Source organism: Echiichthys vipera (genome assembly GCF_963691815.1).
Source record: "Echiichthys vipera genome assembly, chromosome: 20".
Lineage (NCBI taxonomy): Eukaryota > Metazoa > Chordata > Actinopteri > Perciformes > Trachinidae > Echiichthys > Echiichthys vipera.
Genome location: NC_139845.1, coordinates 11,187,668 through 11,208,364, shown reverse-complemented (window position 1 = coordinate 11,208,364; position 20,697 = coordinate 11,187,668). Strand labels below are relative to the sequence as shown.

Here is a 20,697-nt window from a genome sequence, read left to right as displayed (position 1 = left end):
AATGACGGTGCAGAGACATAAGGAGCGCAGATGCAGAAAACCCAGAATCGGCGACCAATCAGAGCAGACTGGTCTTTTTGGGAGAGGTGCTTAAAGAAATGATCGCTCAAATGGGGTGTTTCTGTCAGAGGGTCAATACAGGTGTGTTCAAGCAGACAGTATGAGGAAAAATACAATAAAATAACAAAAATATCAAGTGCGTTTGATTTGCGTTTGATCTTCGAGGAATAAGACAGTGACGTGCCACCCCTCTCATAACAATGGGGGTATTTACGATCAACAGTAACTTAATAAAAGGAGGGTGATGATGATGATGAAAAACTATGAAAATTTCCCCAGATTCATTTCTATAAAAATTGAATTTAAAAAATGATATTTTTAAGAAGCAATCTCAAGGTCCTGATGTGGTGGTAAAATAAGATCACAAATCTTGTCTAATGTTGTGTTTCTCCTGTGGCTGCTGCAGGTGAAGAAAACGTACAGCAATGGTACATACAGAGCCGGGGCCATGAGACAGATCAGCCTGGTGGGAGCCGTGGACGAGGAGGTCGGGGATTATTTCCCAGAATTCCTCGGCATGCTTGAGGAGTCGCCCTTCTTGAAGGTGAGTCAGGACACGATGAGCGGCAGTAATGTTTCGCACAACAGAATTAGCAGATGGGTGGGGAATGTAAGAGCAACAGAGGCATAAACTAGATGCGGCAAACATTTAAATGCATTTACTCCGCTGACTACTTGCCACAAACTGAACAGATGGAGAAATACTGCTTGACGCAAACATCAAAAACACACCTAATATTCTCAGTGACGGCTGGCAAAGGAAAGACGCTAAGTATGCGTGTCGGAGTAATTTAATGCAGCTTTCAGTTCAGGAAGTTGGTGTTTTTTTAAAATGTGTGTGTGCAGGAACAGACCACCATAAAGACTGTTGTGTTTGCTGCTGTCCCAGAAATGCAGGAGTGACAAGCTTGTCTCCTGTTTGCCATTCGTTGTCGACACTTCAAATCTCCTGCATGCAGTGTGGAGTGGCGGCGTTGTACGCTGAATATCAAAAGATCCTCTGGAACTTTTTATCTGTCGGGGGCTTTGGCTCTGATTCAGCACCCTCTGAAGCATCTCGGGTGCAAGTGACAAGTTTTGCCAAGGGGTGCAATTTCTGTGCATGAGACTTCTTTTTGGGAGTCTCTGAAATGAATAAAATACTTGAATTGGTTAAGTGAAAAAGTGAGGGATGTACTAACATACTGCTTTGACTATTTCTTCCCCGTTGCCCTGTCTTTGTCCTTTCGTCTGTCTGTCTATAGCGGACTCTTCCGTGGGGAACGTTCTCCAGTCTGAGGTCGATGGATCCCACAGAGAGTGACGACGGTCCGATAATGTGGGTCAGGCCGGGAGAACAGATGATACCTGTAGCAGATATACCAAAGTCCCCCTTTAAAAGAAGACGGTGAGTACACTGCAGGTTACAGCTCGTTACATAAGTGAACACACACGCACAAATGAAGCCAGCCAATATTTTGAATCCTCCTTAAGCACCGCAATGAGACAGAATTAGCAGGGATTTTGGTGTCTATGAATATTTGTTCTGGCTACTAGTCTCTGCAGGGTGTTTGCGTGTGTATCTTATTGAGCCGGCTTGCCTCTGTACTCTACGCACAGCCCGCAAGGACTGATTATGAAAAACACTAGGAGAACACATTCACACATTTGAAGCAGCAGCCATGGTAGCAGCGTGACGCTTTGTTGTAGCAGAGCAGTGCCGGATGAGGCAATTACACCCTCTCTGTTTTTTGTGTCTGCAACAGTGTCATTGTTGCTCACGCATAAGCTCTGTCTCACACACATAAACACAGGATTTGTGTGCGTGCGTGCGTGCGTGCGTGTGCATGCGTGTGGTGTGTGCGGCTCACCACTCAGATGAGATCATCGTTGTGTTAATAGGGTTGATATCAGACGCTACTTCACCTGGCAGCCAGCCAAGCATGGGACAACACACATTCCTCCCATGCAGCATTTATTTCTCTCTTGTCTCTGTCGATTGGTGGTAGACACATCAGTAGTGATATTTTAGGATTTTTTTTTTCATGTAATTTCTCATTCTGGAGCTGAAACGATGAGTCGGCTGGCAGAAAAATAATCACTTATTTAAGTAAAGTCATTCTTCAAGTAAAAAAAATTTTGGGACAAAAAAAGAAGCTGTCAACTTGGCTTTAGCAAATTAAAATAGGAAAATAACTTTATGTTTCCTTTATACGGATATTGGGCTGATACTGAATCCAATAGCTGGATCAGTGACAAAAAGGAAAACATATTCACTTCAGTTCTATGGTTATTAGTGGTTAGTACATACATTATATACTGGAATGTGAATTAGTGTTTAAGTTTTGACCAATTTGTTGCTGCATTTAAAATGTTCACATTTGAATTGTTATGCACAATTTTATTATTTTAATAATATATAACAATTCAGTTAATGTATGTCTATGTATTTGTTGTAAGTCTATGTAAGTAAAGTCCAATGATGATAAAAAAAAAAAATAATAATAATAATACATTTACCTTTGAAAACATAGTTGCAAAGTGCTTCACAACAGCAAAATAAAAACAGAATCCAATAAAAACACAATTATATGGATGAATGGATAAAATAGCACAGAGTGTGACTAAACTAAAACAAAGTATACGGTAAGATAAAATAATATTAAATGTTGTGTTGCTTTACATATAAAAGAATGATCCCAGTAGCTTCCAGACAGTCAGATGTACAGCTTATTAATTAATCACTGTTTTTTGTCTGTAAATTCATCCAAGAAAGCTTCATTCAGTCCGACATTCCTGGATCGATAAAAAGGGAAGTAATAACGAAAGTAAAGTCACTTATCGGCTGGTGCACAGCGTTTGAAGTGTGTGTCAGTGTGGATGCTTGTGTGTGCCAACACAAACACTTGTGTGACAGCTGCGGCTGAAAGAATCTGTTTTTTATAGACGCACAGATGGATGGATTGATAGAGTGAGAGGTGGTTAAACTATTCCTTTCTCTTCTTTCTTCTGTGCCCTATCTCACCCCATCACTTGATTATAAATCCCTGTGAGATATGGATACAAATTCTACAAACCAAGCTGCACTTTTCTCATAATTTCCCCTCGTTTGGCTCCCAGATGTCTCCTCAATCTCTTTCTCCGCTCCTCCTCTTCAAACGCTTACCTCCTATCTCCCACTCTTTCCCTGTCCTCTGCTTCCTTTAAATATCTCTTTGTTTCGCTATTTCTTTTACGACCTGTCTTCTGTTTCCTCCTCCCGACCTCTCTTTCCTGCTTTAAATTGATTTATTGTGGAGTTACTGTGCTGTTATTTTCAAGAACTCTGAAAGTGTGTTTAAAGAAAGCACATATATTGTATATGTCAGAGCAGTGCAAGACATAAATACAGTGTGTTTGAAAGAAATATTGTGAAGGGCAGAGGAAGAGAGAAGGGGATGTTGTTTGCACTAAGACCTCGTCCGCTGTTTGACTGTATGTTGTGTTGAAGGAGGGCCGCTTGTGTATGGGGAACATCTCTTCAGCGTTTTATTCCTTTTCCTGGTGATTTCATTGAAAAGGTCAAGCTGTTATGTATTTTCTGACGGCACTGAGACTCTCAGTCTGAGAATTCAGCTTGATTATAGTGGTCAGATGATGAAAATAAACCCAAATATTTCAGCTTTTAGTGAAAGAGCTTCTAGAGATTTACAATAATTGCATAGTAACAGCAGCAACTTTGGCAAGCATCAGCAGCAAACAGGAAAGACACAGAGCGCGCTGTAGACTGCAGAACAGATGAGCGTGGAGCGCTCCGTCTCAAGTCATTGGAAGGATTATTCGATTGCTTTGTTGTTAGAGCGATAATCCATTAATAACATGAGTCATTTTTTTAAGCAAACCAAACATTTTATGGTTCTAGCTTCTCTGCTGTGAGGACTTTTCTCTATCTTATATAATTGTGAATTCATTTGGGTTTTGGATTGTAGGTTGGAAAATAAACTAGAGCTACAAAAATTAATACAGCTTGTAACGTTCAAATTGATATGCAACTGTTTTGATCAGCGATTAATCTGTGAAAAATAAATTTAAAATTCTCTGATTCCAGCTGAATATTCTCAGGTTTCTTTACTTCTCTATGACAAGAAACTGGAAATCTGAGTTGTTTACATAACAAGACATTTGAGAATGTCGTCCTCGACATTCTCTGACCAAATAACTAATTGATTAATCAAGAAAATATGATCAAAAATAAATCAAAATAGATGTTAGTTGCAGCCGTGGCTAATTCCCCCTCCAGAAAAAATGTTTTAATGTTACTTCACATACACAGAAATATTTTAACACACACACACACGCACACGCACACGCACACACACACGTCTTAAACATGTCTGCTTTAAAGATGTCCCATTGGCTGTGGGAAAGAGTGACATCTTATAGATGAAACAAATATTGATTAACAGAGAAAATAGTTGGCGATTAATCAGTAATTAGTTTCAGCATTAGTGGCATTAGAGCTCGGTGTGTGAACTGTAAATGTGAGGCACTACCATTTACAGGAGTGTGTGCTGCAGCTCTAAGATGTGCTTTAACAGTGTTTGTCGTGAGAGAACTTGGTTTCCTCCAATCTCCCTTCTCTTTACTCTCCGTTTTACTGCCTTATCCCTCCACGCCCCACCCCTCTCTCCTTCTTCCTCCCCTGTTTCATCCCCTCCATCTCATATCTCTCTTTCTTTCTCACTCTCTCTCTCTCTCTCTCTCTCTCTCTCTCTCTCTCTCTCTCTCTCTCTCTCTCTCTCTCTCTCTCTCTCTCTGCCACTCCTTCCACTCCTTCCCCACTCATCCACTCTCCTCAAGCTCCTCTTTTCTTGACCCTGCCTCTTTATTTGCCCATAACTGCGCAGGAATCTGTCTTTGACGACCCGGTGCAGCGACAGTTGCTCACTTGCAGTGCTGACATACATTTTGCCAGAACAACAGGACCTTGCATATCGAGGAGGGAGATGTTAGACTTCAGATATCACTCTAGATGTGCATGTTCAGCACTCCTCCCTTTACACTCTCTTCTTTTTTACTGTTTCACTTACCAGCTTCCCTTGTTTTACATTCATTACTGTCAGCTTGCAGTCAGCTCCCAGTGAGCTCTGCATGTATGTCTGTGTGTGCGCATTCCTACCTACTCTCTGTATTATTTTCCTCTTCTTCTTTCTTCCTGCTCTCGCACCTGTCCTGATATCTCTGAATGAATGAATGCACAATTAAGTGTTCGGCACAGTTGAGTCTCGCTGCTGTTACACTCTCGAAGGAATCTCTCACAGACTCTGTGAGGGTGTGTTTGTTATACTCTTGTTTGAATCTGACTGCAGCTCCAGTGTGAGTCACTGATCCAGTAGTGAGCTGACTGCAGTACTTCTATTGTTCGGCAACACGGCTCATCTTTTTTTACGCCTCAGCTCCCCGGTCTGTATGCAATGAAGCCGAGTGTGTACGTGTACGTGTTCCGTTTACACCAGTTTTACTTTCCATTATTTAAAATGCAACTTAATGTTTGTTTTTTTACACAAAGCATGCAGAGGGTATTATTGATTTCTCCTTTTCCTGCTACTAGAATTTTGTGCTTTGAAGAATTTAAATAGATACTACATTGATCATGCAAGGAAAGTAGTTTTTTGGAAACACAAAATACTTTGCATCAGAAGAAAAGGCTCAGGTATCATTTTTATATCAGAAGACAATGCTGTTAATTATCCATTGAGGACTTTCACATTCACTGAACACACCACAAGGATGTTGTGTAATGTCCATAATAATATGAGTTTTGGTCCAATACATCAAAATGGATTTTGTCCTGCAAGAGTTATAGTCAATTTTTGTTAATCATTTCGTCTAAAAATGTGGGCATATGGTAAAAGAAAAAAAAAAACACTGTTTTCCTAGAACCAAAGGTTTTATCTTGAGTTTGCATTTTTTGTCCCACAAAAAGATACATGAAACTTGTAACCAACAAATGGTATTTGGGCTTGGTAAATAACTTTAAATTCTCTGATAACACGGCCCAATAACGATAGCCACGGTGGTGAATTCAGCGCTAAAATGTGTCCTTGACGTGCATACCTTTGGTCGTCTTGTTCTAGTCAGACTGTATAGCTGAACTTAATCTATCTTTTACTGTTACTTAATTGGGTTAGTCACTCGTACTAATACCCAAAATATAAAAATGAGTCTTTCAAAAGATAAACCAAGCAACATTAATATTGGTTCCAACAATATGAAATTAAATATGTTGGGTTCGGGAATGTTGGTCAACTTTGCCTTTTTTATTTAATTATTTTTTTACTACTTTCACACATTCATTTTATTGACCAAACCATTTATCAAGGTAAGGATCAGCAGATTGATTGATGCTCCTACTGAATACACAACAAGAATGATTTATCATATCCATACCCTCTGATCCATACTCCTACAGGTTTTCATCTTCTCTAACATCCTCTCTGCTCCTCGTGTCATACTGAGGCGTCTGGGTTACAGCAGTGAGCAAGTCAACAAAGACATCACCAGCTTATACACTCTCTGCTGCTTTTGTTTTTCCACAGCAGACAGGAAGCAGAAATAAACAAAGCTGCCCACTCACCCTTAGTCATTACCTTCTTTATTTAGACAGATGGGATAAATCTCTTTGTAGAACTGTGTGGACACTATTGTGTTTCGACTTTTCTCAATGTTTATTTCTATTTCTTTCTAGCTCTACCAACGAGGTGAAGAACCTGCTGCAGTCCCTGCCCAGAACCAGCGAGCCCAGAGAGATGCTGTTTGAGGACCGGACTCGGGCCCATGCCGATCACATCGGTCAGGGCTTTGAACGGCAAACCACGGCAGCCGTGGGGGTGCTGAAGGCCGTACGGGCGGGAGACAGGTAGGCGGTACACACGCTCCTTATTTATATAGCGTACTCTCCAACAGATATGTAATCTTTCTTATTCTCCTTTTCAGCTCGGAGCCTCCTCGTGTAACCAAAGACGTTGTGTGTTTCCATGCCGGTGATTTCCCTCATGTAGTTCAGAGGCTGCAGTTGGACCTTTATGAACCTCCGCTGTCTCAGGTTTTTACAGCGCACACACACACACACACACACACACACACACACACACACACACACACACACACACACACACACACACACACACACACACACACACACACACACACACACACACACATTTTAATAGGTATAAAATTCAATTAATCTGATGTGGATGCTGCCACTTTGTGGAGCAAAGCTGAACTGCAGTAAGTTGGAGAACTTGTGTGGAGCCCAGACAGGATGAGAGCGTGACAAATGGGGGTGTCATTGAAAGGTATTAAAAGTTCATAAATCAATTGAGCAGTAATTAAGGCCGTTTCAGAGTATTAAGAAAGACTTGGACCCCATTTTGCGAAGTATTATATTTTGCATCTTATTTTCATTATTTATATTCGTCCAAAGAGGTTGCATGAATGTAATCATTGTGTGGGCTCGTAATGGGATTATATGTAGTATATTTATGGAATCCTGCACGCACAGGCACGAGATTTCCACTTGCACTTTGAATGAATGTTCAAACAGCTTTAAATACCCCGTCTATCTGATTTATGTAGTACTGATACAGTGGTCTAAAGAGTTACTACAGACAAACTAAAGCTCTATTCGGACGGAATGAGTTAAATGTGCGGACGTGTGGTACGGTTATATTTTCCAGAGGTTTTAGTCCTGTCCGAATGTGCCATGTCAGTAATTATTCCGGAGAAAGACTGTAAAATAGTCCGGAAAAAATACCCTCATGTCCTGTCAATACGTAGTTTCCACATATTTTTGAGCATGGAGGCGCTTGAAGAAGCAATCTTATGACTTTTTTGAGATAATCGATTCTGTCCTTCAGTTTACCTAATTTTGTGATATCAGGAAGCAGCGTAGCACACGCATTGCGACAGGGAGGCGATGGTAGTGCGCAAATCGAGTAACCCCTCCCACCCATTGGTAGAATACAGGATTTTTTAATCCTGTGCAAACTGGCTATTTAATGTATATCACAGACGTCCTGAGGTAAAACTATTTTATCCCACGTCCCCACGGCAAACTAATCCCGTCCGAAAAAAAGGCTTAAGACTGTTTAGTTGTGCTATGTTACAATCAGTGGATTAAATTCAAGGTAAAGTGAATCACTGATGTAACTTTTTCAAACTCAAATTGGCAATGAGGTCTTAAAATGCAGGAAAAGGGTCTTAAAAAAGGTCTTAAAATTGAATTTCAAGATTCCTTTATATACCCTGAACATGAAAATGCGATACACTCTCCTGCCTGCCAGATCAGCTTGACAGCATAGCAGTCTGTCTCTTTTACTGTGAAAGGTAAGAACAAAGGGAGTGTATATATGTGGTATGGTGAATCTTGAAAGCAATGAAGTTTGTCGTCTTGAATCTGACTACAGAGCTTCTGTGTTTGCCTTATGTCTGTATTTTGTGGTGCAAAATCTCAGAAAATCGACCTTGCGCAAAAAAAACCCCAACCCATCTAAATCTGTGCGAATGTAGTCATGACCAGAATATGATATTATCAGATGATGTTTCCCGTCAGTGTCAAAAGATGGAGGTTTAGTTTTGAAGTGTACCTCTTAAATTCATCTGTCTAAACCCTCTACTGTCTTTACAGTGTGTGCAGTGGGTGGATGATGCCAAACTGAACCAGCTGCGCCGGGAGGGCATCCACTACGCCCGCATCCGCCTGTGCCACGATGACATCTATTTCATCCCCCGCAACGTGGTCCACCAGTTCAAGACCGTGTCGTCTGTCTGCAGCCTAGCGTGGCACGTCCGCTTAAGACAATATCACAGTGGAGAGGGAGAGGCGCAGGGGGAGGAGGAGGAGTTGAAGGAAGAGGAAGAGGAGGAGGAGGAGATTGAGATTGAGGTGAAGGAGAACGAGAGGAGAGAAAAGAAGGCTGAGAAAGGAGTGAAGGAGAGGATAAAGGAGGAGCACAAGGAGCTTGATGTGGCAGGCAGGACATTGCTGGCTGTCAAAAAGGAGGAGCAGGATCATCATCCCCCTCTCTTGTCTCAGCCTGCCTTCTCAGCGGACTCAGAGAGAGTCAAAGAGGTGGAGAAGGAGAGAGTAAAAGAAGGAGAAAAACCCAAACGGCAAGATTCACCTCCTGCAAAGGTGAAAGCAGAACATCCAGCGCTTCCTCACTGTAAGAATAAATCCCCTTCACCTCTCCCTCCTGCCTCTCAACCTCCTCGCCAGGACCCAAAACCAAAATCATCATCGAAGCACCTTCATCATCACCACCACCACCACCACCATCGTCAATTCGACAGCAGAATGACGTCTTCCAGTACAATGTCCTCCTCCTCAGCTCCTAAATCACCCATCTCTAAGTCTTCCTCTTCTTTGTCACCCTCAGCTTCTTTGCGCTCCTCTTTTACTGGTCCCACTCCATCCTCTGGCTCTTCTCCATCTACTGCTCTGTCCACATCTTCCTCTGCGTTAACCTCCGCTACATCTTCCCTGACCAGTCCCAAGGCTGCAGCGGACTCCCGTTTCTCCGCGCTCTCTTTAACTTCCCGGCTGCCTTCCTCCGCTCAGTCAGACCGACTGAAAGACTTGTTTCACCCGAAGCCAGAAGCCCCCTCAGACACACGGACTTGGGGACAGCCAGAGGTTCGAACGTCGCACGGGTTTACCGCCGCGGACGCACAAGCACACACCTCACAAGCCGACGGGCGGACACATGCGGTATCTCGATCGGCGACGGACTTAAGGCCACAAATGCTCCAGGAGAGATGGACTCATAGTGCGGACTCCAGGACGTCTGCAGGTCATCATATGCACCCGCCACAGGACGCCGGGAGGCAAGGAATTTACATGCAGCAATACACACCCCAGCATCTTCCGCATCCTCCCCTCCCTCATATGCCACCCCCCTCTTTCTCCCCTCTCCTGCCACACTCCCATCTCCCTCACAGACCTCCAATGCTCCCTCCAAACTCGCTATCCAATCCCGCTCAGCCCCAACCTCTGAACTCTTATCTCAGCCAGAATGCACCACCACATTCAGCTCACATGGGCCAGCTGCACCTGCACCCCCCACACCAACCAAGCATCACCGCGCAGTCTCAACCGTACTACCAGCCTCCCCTAATCGCTGCCCCGCATCAACCAAATGCGCCCGTCAGCAGCTCCCAGTCTCTTCCTCCTCACCTTTCTCACCACCACCCGTTCGCCTCGCACGCCAACACCTTCTTCCCCCACCAGCATCCCCACTTCTCCCCGCACCACTTCCTCCCCCCGCAGTCTTTCCTCTCTCAACCACCCAGCTCTTACCCGCTACAGTACCAACCTCAGTCTTACCCTCACCCGCCTCCTCCTCCTCCTTCGTTCTCACCCCCTCCCCCTCCTCCTTCCCTTCCCCCTCCTCCTCCCCCTCAACCTTCCCCTTCTGTCCTCCTCTCTCCCCCAAAGCATGAAGAGGAGCAGACACAGATTTTATAGTAGATTTTTGTACATAATGATGCTGTTTCTAAATGACTGTATATGTACGAGGTTTTATTTTGGTTGTGATGTTGTAAAACCATGTAAAAAAGGACATAACGAGGAAGGAGGTGGAGTTTATTGGAATGAACACACAGCACCGTAGTTTATAAAGCAGAGTCGGACTTTATTCACCCCAGTCCTCTTGACTGGACTGGTTTAGATTGTACTGAATGTTTTTCGGTTGTACTGGGTCAGAAACATTGAGAATTGATTTCATTTATTGGTAGTTTTGGCCTTAAGTCATGTACGGCTGCACCAGCTTTGACTTTAAAGAAGATATTACACGAGCTCAAGGTGTGAATGACCTCCCTAGTCTGCTCAAACTGCTGTTTGGTTTGTTTATTTGAAGGAAAAAAGTTCTGCTTCGACAGAATTGGTGTCAGATATTTATACAAAAAAAGGTCATGAGGATCCTTTTTGTGAAACTTGCAGCCAATGCTTCCATTTTTGTGGCTTTTTTCGAGTATATACGTTGTGCCCAAGACTGTTTCTGGACTAATGATGGGTCAAGTCATGATATTATTCAACGCACTGTTGCATTGATGTAATATTACTACACTTTCTCGACTATATTTTATTGATACTTCTTAATCAATATTGTACATCGCAGTATGTTTCCCTCATATTGTATTTTGAGCAATAATGCTCCGCAATAACCTGCTGAATATTAATATAAATGCATTTGCCCATTATTGATATGGCGTCAGCATGTATCAGTATTTTTAATCTGATTTTAGAGCTATTTATTAAAGCCAGTGATGTCATACTGGACTTTTCTAATCAGTTCCAGTGTTTTATTATCCAGGAAGAAGAATATTAGGGCAGTTTTTAGTGATACTAAACAAAAGAAAACCCTCATGTCAATTATAATTAAAGTAAGCTACATTAGCAGCACCATAAAGAGAGTCACAATTTAAAGGAATAGTTTGACCTTTTTTGGAAATGTGGTCTTGACGACAGTTAGATGAGAAGATCAATATCATTCTCGCATGTGTACGGTAAATATAAAGCTGGAGCCAGCAGACGCTTAGCTTAGCTTAGCATAAAGACTGGAAACGTCCCTGTGAGCAACCAGGTAACAAGCGGGGGCTAGTTTTAAAGAAATAGTCCTGCACATAACCCCTAGTAAAACAACAACTAGGGCTGGGAGATATGATGATATATATCATTAAAATTAAAATGTCTATGTTATATATATATTTTTTCTATACCATTTCTATTGCAGCAGCAATTATTATGTCATTTGGACACTTTACGTTCAGACATAGTATTACCAGACAAAGTATTTAACTCACACAGGAGTATACAGAAATAGCTTTATTCAATTACCATAAAACATGACCTTTGTAGGTATAGAAGATTTTGGCCCAATCACCGGGGCCCAAACCACAATGTGTCATTTCTACACTCATTAGTGAGCTTCAGAGATGCTGGTAGGAGGAGGAGGATGTTAGCGTCTGTTTCCAGGCTTTGTGCTAAGATAAGCTGACCTGCTGCTGCCTGTAGCTTCATATTTACCCTGTAAACAGCAGACTGGTAACAACCTAAATACTCCTTTAAAAGTATTCTCTTGGACCTGTACCCCTCAACACCATTGGCAGAGCTCTCAGTGTAATTTTGCTGGGTTTCGGATGTGTGCCAGGGTCTCCTAACTTTGGAAACGGAGAACTTGATGTTCAGCCAGGGACAAATTGGGCCCGGCCAAGGCTGCCACTCAGACCGGCCTTCAGACTCTCAGGAAGCAAAAAAAACAACATTCAGGACACATCCACGAATATATTGGTCTTCTAAAAAAAAAAAGAATCCTAAATCTTAGTAACCTTTTCGGTTATTGTTCAGGGTCATTAAAACAATGTGCAACATTATATTGGCACCTGTGCTGATGCGTTAAGAGCTCGCCTCAAGTAAACTTGTGATCTCGCAGCATCTGGAACAGAACGAGCGGAGCAATGTCACACAGACGCAGCAGGTCAAGACGTCCCTAAAGTGACTCATTACAGCACTTTCTAACATGGATATAACCACAGCTGTTTAAACACAGTGGATATTATTGGATGTACTAATTCTGTCTGAGAATCCACAGGGCAGTTCCAGGTTCTTCCAAGACTATTATGTTGATCATTCAGGCCTCAAACTTTGAAGATCCAATTGTTTTTATCTTTATGGACATATACTCCAGTCATTCCCAAAGCTCAATTTATCTATTTAACTAAAGTCCAGTTGCTCTACAGTGTGGAGCAGCCTGTCTATCAAATGTTCTTATTTTTCAACCAGCGACTAGAGTGACTAAAATATAGAAATTCTGTCTTAGTGACAAATTTGAAAATGTTCCTTCCAAGTGGTGAGAAATCAAACTCTTCTGTCTCACGTTGATGTTGAAAACTTGATTTTGTTTGATATTTTGTGTCACTGATGTGTTGATTTCACTATCAATACTGAAGTACAGCCCACTTGCTAATGTAGCCCACGACGTTTCCCCAGTGCCTGTCCTTAACTGTGAACTACTAAATGGTCCAGAGCCATGTAGAGAAGGAGTTCTGTCATTTCACGGGAGTTTTTTTTTGTAAGTGTTCACTGGAAAATGAGAGCAAAGCCTTAAATTGGTCTCTAAAAGCGGCTGAAAACTCTCCAAATATCTGTGGTGTAAGTTGGGATGAGTCGAACTTTGTGGCGCGGTTGGGACAGTGTCCTAAAAGCAGGGTTGTGTTTTTGATGAACAGTCTCGGCGCCAATCTGGAAAATCCTGGAAAACCGAACTATAACCTTCAGCTCTCTTTGGTCAGTTTGCGTTGTAAGGACTCAAGTTCAGAGACAGAACTCTTCACTTTGTGGCTTTGGAGAGAGCGAGGTGATGATTAAGCACTTGATGCCGGTTGTAAGGCGCTCTGCAGCTCTTTTTATGCTTTTGGGTTTCAGATGTTAGAAGAGAAAAAAAACTGACAGGAACTTCTATATTTTTTGTACAAATGTGACAAAATTATGGTTGAAAACAAAAAGTCTTCAGGGGCTGTTGTTGTTTTCACAGAGTTTATTTATCTCAAGGTTTATGGTTTGGTTCTTTTTCTATTTTGTTTCTGTGATTTTTAACTGTCCGCACTGTAGTGTACATAAGAAGTTTTGTAAAGAGGAAATACTTGTAGTGTGGTTTCTACTTTAAATATGAGCCTAGCTAATAAAAGGTTCGATGTATGGAAAATACTGTGGTACGAGTCGATGTTTTCGCTTTTCATCAAGTCTCATCAAACATTACATGCTTGTGGGAAACAGGATGTCTGAGGTTTAAAGATACTCTGTGGAGTTTTTGAAAACTATTTGCACCATGGAGTGTTTACCTGCGCCAAAGTCTCGGTTCGGTCTGTTTGTGTTTGTCTGCAGGACTAAAAACTACTGGTCCCATTTTCATGAAACTTGCTGGAGGGGTGTTACCTTGCACAACAGCTGGATTCTCGTGAGACCACGTTCACGTCTTACGAAAATCCATCTCCTCAGGCTCCAAGTAATGCGTTTGTGTTCCTAGCAAAGGTGAGCCGGCCAATCAGCGTCCTGTGACGAGCTACCGGCAGTTGAGGGGGGAGTGGCGGGTGACGACGACACAAGAGGCAACCGCTTGTTCAAAACAACAATGGCGGCTCCTAAAGAGGTTAGCGTAGAAGCTGCACTGGCATCAGTTGGATCAGAACTGGTGAGTATTTCTTTCCTCGATGGAAAAGATGTTTTCTGTCTTCTCTTGATTGACTTGGTTTCCAATAGTGGCTTTAGAGAGTATAGTTATGACATCACAACCATACAGAAGTCCTGACGGCTCGTTTAAAGACACAGTTTCTGAATACAGGCTGTGTGAACTGAATGTTTTGATACTTTTACAGTATTTATACAGCACCTTAAAGTGTAATCCCGGCGCAAAATCCTTCTATGGTCTTTTTTGGCACCTACAGTACATACATCAAATAAGCCATCGGGACAGTTTTTTTCGTGTAACAACTATTAATGGAGAAATCCGGGAGAGTCGCTAACAGCTAGATGTGGCTAACATTGATTAGCTCGGGGCACTACGGTGAAGGCATTAAAACAATCTTTTTAACTAATAATGCTCAAAAAAACACCAAACCTCTGCAGTAGCATGAGAATAGTCCCTACACATAAAACGAAGCACCAACAATGTAGTTGGTGAACCAGGAGTTTATTAAAAGAGTGTTTTGAAGACCAGCTGGCCCAGGTACCAGCTCCTCTCGTAGTAAAGTCCATTCAAGTCGATTACCAAAGTCAATCCAAAAGGAAGGAGCCCATTGATTTTATGTGTAGGGACTCTTCTCATGCTACTGCAGAGGTTTGGTGTTATTTGGAGCAGTATTAGTGGTTAAAAAAGCTGTTTTAATGCCTTCACCGTGCTCCCCCGAGCTCATAATGTTAGCCACGTCCAGATTTGTCTGTTAATAGTTGTTACACTAAAAAACTGTCTCAATGGCTTATTTGATGTATGCAAGTGCCGAGAAAGACCAAGGGATGATTTTTGCGCCTAAATTACACTTTAACCTACTTTATAATCACAAAGATATGAAAATCGGACTTCTAGAGACTATGTGGGTTAATAACTAAAAGCAACCCCTCATGCGCTCTGTTGTTAATATAGAATATTGATTACAGCTGCTTTTAGGTGTAAGATTTGTGTTATGTTAATATCAGAAGTATCTGGCACTCAACGCCTTGCTTCCAACTTTACTTGCACCTTTATAAGTGGTTGGTTGAAGACCAGAGGCACCTGTGTGACATTAAAGGAAAACCTCCAGTTATTTCCAATTTTTAAGAAGCCATATTGCCACCAGTCTAATGTATACCCGCCTTTGTTTTCTCTCTCTGTATTGCTGTTATGCAAGCCACCCACTCACTGCAGTCTGCAGCAATGAGCTCAGCACTTTTACCATCTGAGATTTGAGCAGACAGCTCACACGAAACACAATGCAGTCGCCCCGTAATTCAGGGCTGGTGTGTGTGTCAGGTCAAATACGACTCAAAACAGCCGCTTCCCTCTCTTTTCATCCTTTCATGCACTCGCTCACACACAGCAGGAATGCCAGAGGAGCTCAGCTGACCTTTACAGAGCGGGGGAGTGGGAGTGAGGCAGGAAGTTGGAGCAGAGAGAAAGAAAGAGTTTTGGAGGGAATACTCGGAAAAATCTCATTGAAACAGAGCAGACAGACATTCCTCACTCCTCCAGTGCAATGGTACAATTCTCTAGAAACAGTACATTTCAGGACTAAAAACACTGAATACAAGGAGATCCTTAAGTAAGAGTGCCAGTACAACAATGTAAAAATATTCTTATTAAAGGTGAAAGTCCTGCAGTAAAATTACAGACGTTTATCAGAGAAATGTACTTAAAGGTCCAATGTTGTGCTCATTTTCAGGGTCATATTTGTATTTTGACTTTCTACTAGAACATGTTGACATGCTTTAATGTGCAACAACCTATTATTTATCTCCTAGTCTGTCTGAATATACCTGTATTCACCCTCTGTCTGAAACGCCCCGTTTTAGCGCCTGGCTCAGAGGGTCTTGTGCATGTGTGCTGTGCGTCTGCACCATCACTGCAGCTGGGGAATGACTGTAACAGCACTGTAGCTGCACTTTTTACCTATATATAATATAGTTGTGACATCACAACAGTAAAGAAGTATTGACAGCTTGTTATTAAGGTAGTTTCTGAATACAAGCTATGTGCATTTCTCTGCGTTTTGATACTTTATTTACATAGCACCTCAGCCGGCTCTATAATAAAAAGAGAAAATCTCACTTTTTACAATATAATAAAAAGCGTCCCAGCAGGATTTTCCCACAACGACAATACTTTGTTTGAGTCTGCAACTAATTTGATCCTTCTAAATATGAAGACAGTCAACAGTGACTTCTTGACTCTACTTTATGACTCTTTTCAGACAAATACCCACAGTTTAATGTGCAGAATCCATTTATTTTCTATAAGACGTGCATTAATTATCAAATATTTTCGATTCTCAAAATCTCTTTTTATTTCAACATAGTGCAAAATAATGCAAAGAATGTATTTAAAGTACTAATAAACAATTAAGTGGCACAAAACAGATGTCATGCATGCACAGTGTCAATCGTACCATAAAGTTAAAATATGACGCAACACTAGAAACTGCTGGTACAAAGTCTTCTGATGCACGTTTACACCCTAATAATTAAAGTTAACATACAGCAGGAACATAATCTTTAACATCTTACATGTCATTGTGTTTTTCCTAGCGACCTTGTACCTCCAGTAATAACAGCTTACTGATTTTCATGGGGCACATGATGATTTACATGGTACAAAAGAGACCTTGTACAGAGCAGAGAAAGCAGCCTCTGGAGGAAAAAAAAATCACAAGTTCCAAGAAGAGAATTTCCTAAAATGATCCAATTTCCTCATGTGACTGCAGCCAAACTAAGCGTTCGTCACGAGCACCTCGAAAGTTAATTTGTAACTTGTGAATAATATTTGGCCAACTACTCTCCACAGCTCGGGAATGAAAACAAAAAAGTGTGTTAACACGGCCACACAATATCTAAAGCATATGTAGCAAAAATGTACACTCAATGATTTGGTTACCAAGAGTGATAGTCAATGTTATGCAGCTTAAATAAGTCAAAATGAAATACTGTTCACTTCCTCCCTGCGTGACGTTCTTTAGCAGAGCAGCTGTGCTAGCGGATATACAGTGAAAATAAACACTAAAAACAATACTGATCATCTGGAGTTCATAACAAAACCTTAGAGTCTGTTCCAGTGTAGGCTTCACAGTAGTCGTTTACATTTACAGTTGATCCCCTTCTGGCATTTTTTCTTCTTTCTTTGTGACGAAAATGGAGCCAGTTTGAACTATTTTGAACATTTTAAATTAATTAGACAGCATCTGCCATAGTGAAGGTGAGATCTGAACACACTATTTTGATTTTTACACACAGTCTCTTATTCTTTAGAGGAATACTACTTGCTTGCTTGATTGATTCTTGAGTCCTCTCTGGCAACATAATCAGGTCAAAACAAAAGCTCCAACTTCACAGAGTCTTGGTCATACAACCATAAATGTATTATCAGCCTTATTTTTGTTGGTGAAATGATTCAGGCCTCTCTCCTTTCAGGAAAGATATTCAGCCCCAGCTCCACCAGCGCCCCCAGTAACATGGTCCACAGCGGTATGCAAACAAATGTCAGCTTTACGTCCGCTAGCTTCTCCAGCTTGGCGCACAGCGTCAGGCAGAAGCCCAGCTTGAGCAGCATGGCTGTCAGGTACCAGGCACGCAGACGCAGGTCTGGGGAGCCGTTGCGTGGGTCGTATCCGGGCTTGCAACGGCCTGCCATCTTGATGGCGAGCATGAGGATTAGGATGCCATCAAATACCCAGACAGGGAGGAAGATGAGGAACCAGTTCCACTGCACCTGGAGGGAGGAAGGGGAGAGGAGTGTGTCAGTTACATAATCAAGGGATCTGCAACAGGGGGTTATTAATAGCAAAGGTAAATTAGTGAAAAAAACAAAAAACATTTACAAAACCTTGATGATAGGCTGACTGGCTTATAGGCACTTAGGTAACCATGCACAGATACAATTGAGCCAAATGATTCAATGTGCCTTCAAATGTATGTTTAACATTAACATATTATCATATATTAATATATGAATATTAATAATATTCATTGCAATATCTTAGTATTGTATGCACCATAAAAAGCTATGTGTTTAGGGCTTTAGACCGCCCTAGCTGTAAGGCCCAATTTAATTTGCAACTCAATTAAATACAGTATTTGTAGAAGGGTTCCCTGCTTCATCTGTCTTTAAGCTGAGGGGTCCTTGACCTAAAGAACGTTGAAGACCCCTGGTTTATTTATATCAGTGTGATCGTCCATTTCCAGATATGAATCCTGCGAGGAAATGAATCCCATTTTACTCTGATTAGTAATTAGTAACTAACTAATTTCACTAAATGAATGCTGAAATAAATTATTACATTTATGTCTACGTTTTTGTTCACCTATATTTATTTATTTCTGTGTCCATTTGTTAATGAGGTAGGATATCCCATTCATTGATTTATTTATTCATGTATTTATTAATTTCTGCATGTACTTTGTTTATGGTGACTTATGTCATGTTTAGTCCTCCATAGATCAATTATATTAATAAATCCCAGTTAGTAAACACACCAATGATTTAAAGTAAAGACAGTTGGGCTATCTTGATTGAGTAAAAACTGCTAAACATATAAGGATTAGAGGTACAAGAAGAGACTGACAAGTATTAAGATGAAAAACCCTCTAACTTACCTTCCCGTCCAGTTTCAGTACCAGCATAATGAGGAAGACCAGGGTGAAGACCCAGGTCAACAGAACCCTCTGAGCCAGAGACATCTCACTGACTGGAGACAGAAGACAATCACACACGCATCGTTATTGTTATTATGGTGATGAAGGTTTAGCTTTAGCATGTAGCTAACCGGTTGGTCTTTCATTCAGGACAACGTCTGACTTACTTCAGCGTGTTTCTACATCAATGGCCGGCATTGTCGTCTCCCTGTACGGCCCACACCAAAACCTCATAACGTTTCTGACCATAATTCACATAATTATCAACAGACGTGTCCGTTAACGACAGCACACGGAGAGGTTTCTTTTTGGGGTCCGTTATCCGTGCTTGTCCCGCCCATGCTCGAAGGCTATTGGTGCTGGTTTGTATTGCGTCACATTTGTTTAAGGTCCTGATAGGGCTCTGCATCCATCAATCTGTGGCCTAACCGTAAAGGTTTTGTAAAGGCGCAAACTCGTTGTTAGCTATGGAGGACTAAACGTGTCTTGAGTGTCAATATAGAATTAATAAATTAATGCATACATACATGTTTAAATAAATAAATACAAGAATGAATAAATAAATACATGTTAAAATAAATGAATGAATGCATGAATAAATTGTACATATAGATACATTTATTTCTTCATTTTTGTTCACCTACATTTATTTATTTATGTATTTCTGTGTCCATGTGTTAATGTGGTAAGATGTCCCATTTAATCATGCATTTATTTAGTCATGTATTTATTTATTTCTGCATTTATTTCTGCATTTAATTAATTATATATTTATTGAAACTTAAGTCATAGCTAACACTTTGTCCTGTAGTGGGTTTTAACGTTCACTAGAGGTAGGTAAAGTTCTTTCTATACCTCTCGGTTGTTGAGATCATATGCAAATTTACCCTTCAATATTTTAAACTACAAAAAAATGAATAAATGCTTTCTACATTTTTGTTTACCTATATTTATTCATTTCTGTATTTCTGTGTCCATTTGTTAATGCGGTAAGATGTCCCATTTATTCATGCATTTATTTATTCATGCATTTATTTAGTCACGTATTTATTTAGTCACATATTTATGCATTTATTTATGCATTTATTTATTTAGATTTGAGTCATGTTTAGCCCTCCCTGGATAACATTTTGTCCTGTAGTGGGTTTGAACCTCCACTAGAGGTAGGTAAAGTTCTTTCTATTTCTCTCCGTGGTTAAGATGATAGAATGGATTATATGAACATTTACCCCATCCACTACAATAAAAACCGCGACATTTAGCTGTTAATGTAACTGCTCTGGGGGTTAATGTGTTTATTTGAGTGGCATGTAAACCAGTTTCCTCTTCTATTTACCAACCGTTTTAACGTTTAACGGATCTAAATCTAGTGGCGCATTTACACGGTGGTTTACGGGGCATGGGTCTGCACATAGACAAGGGGCTGAAGTTGTATTTTTTTGCAGTTGGAGAGTGAGCTGAAAGGAAAACATCGGTGAGCATCAGACGCAACACATCTCTTCACACACCGGGGTGTTTCAGAGCAGTTTGGGGGACTCTGGAGCTGCCGTCACAGTCAAAGGAGGTAAGACTGAGTGTTGCGTTTGGATAGCATTCAGAAGGGTTTCACTGTTAGGAGCCAGCTGTGTGGGCTCTTTGTGGCTGCCGGTAGCTTACAATACAGCTAGTTAGCATGGCATGAGCTAGCAGCAGGGCAGTCTGTGTGAACTGAACCGCGATACTGTCCGAAAACACTGCAT

The 20,697-nt window shown here is 41.3% G+C and overlaps 3 protein-coding genes across 4 annotated transcripts in view; 2 read left to right on the top strand and 1 right to left on the bottom strand.

Moving 5' to 3' along the window:
* Positions 1-13,776, top strand: part of LOC310962783 (uncharacterized protein) — a 37,592-nt gene extending 23,816 nt beyond the window's left edge. Inside the window, exons 5-9 of the mRNA XM_083935356.1 lie at positions 467-604; positions 1,305-1,447; positions 6,767-6,937; positions 7,015-7,123; positions 8,711-13,776. Coding sequence (XP_083791482.1) covers positions 467-604; positions 1,305-1,447; positions 6,767-6,937; positions 7,015-7,123; positions 8,711-10,549 — 2,400 coding nt within the window. The 3' untranslated portion in view covers positions 10,550-13,776. The remainder of the gene's footprint in view (positions 1-466; positions 605-1,304; positions 1,448-6,766; positions 6,938-7,014; positions 7,124-8,710) is intronic.
* A 2,999-nt stretch (positions 13,777-16,775) lies between these two features.
* On the bottom strand, positions 16,776-19,188 carry LOC310962640 (transmembrane protein 60-like). The gene is made up of 3 exons (XM_083935150.1): positions 19,126-19,188; positions 18,920-19,011; positions 16,776-18,035 (listed from the first exon to the last, which is right to left on the bottom strand). The coding sequence occupies exons 2-3, from the start codon at positions 19,001-19,003 to the stop codon at positions 17,718-17,720; spliced, it is 402 nt and encodes a 133-aa protein (XP_083791276.1). The 5' UTR covers positions 19,004-19,011; positions 19,126-19,188; the 3' UTR covers positions 16,776-17,717.
* Positions 19,189-20,405: 1,217 nt separating this feature from the next.
* The window catches only part of LOC310962521 (protein PHTF2), a 45,319-nt gene continuing 45,027 nt past the window's right edge, over positions 20,406-20,697 (top strand). For both annotated transcript variants that reach the window (XM_083935020.1, XM_083935019.1), the window contains exon 1: positions 20,406-20,522. The gene's annotated coding sequence lies outside the window, so the exon portion shown is untranslated. The remainder of the gene's footprint in view (positions 20,523-20,697) is intronic.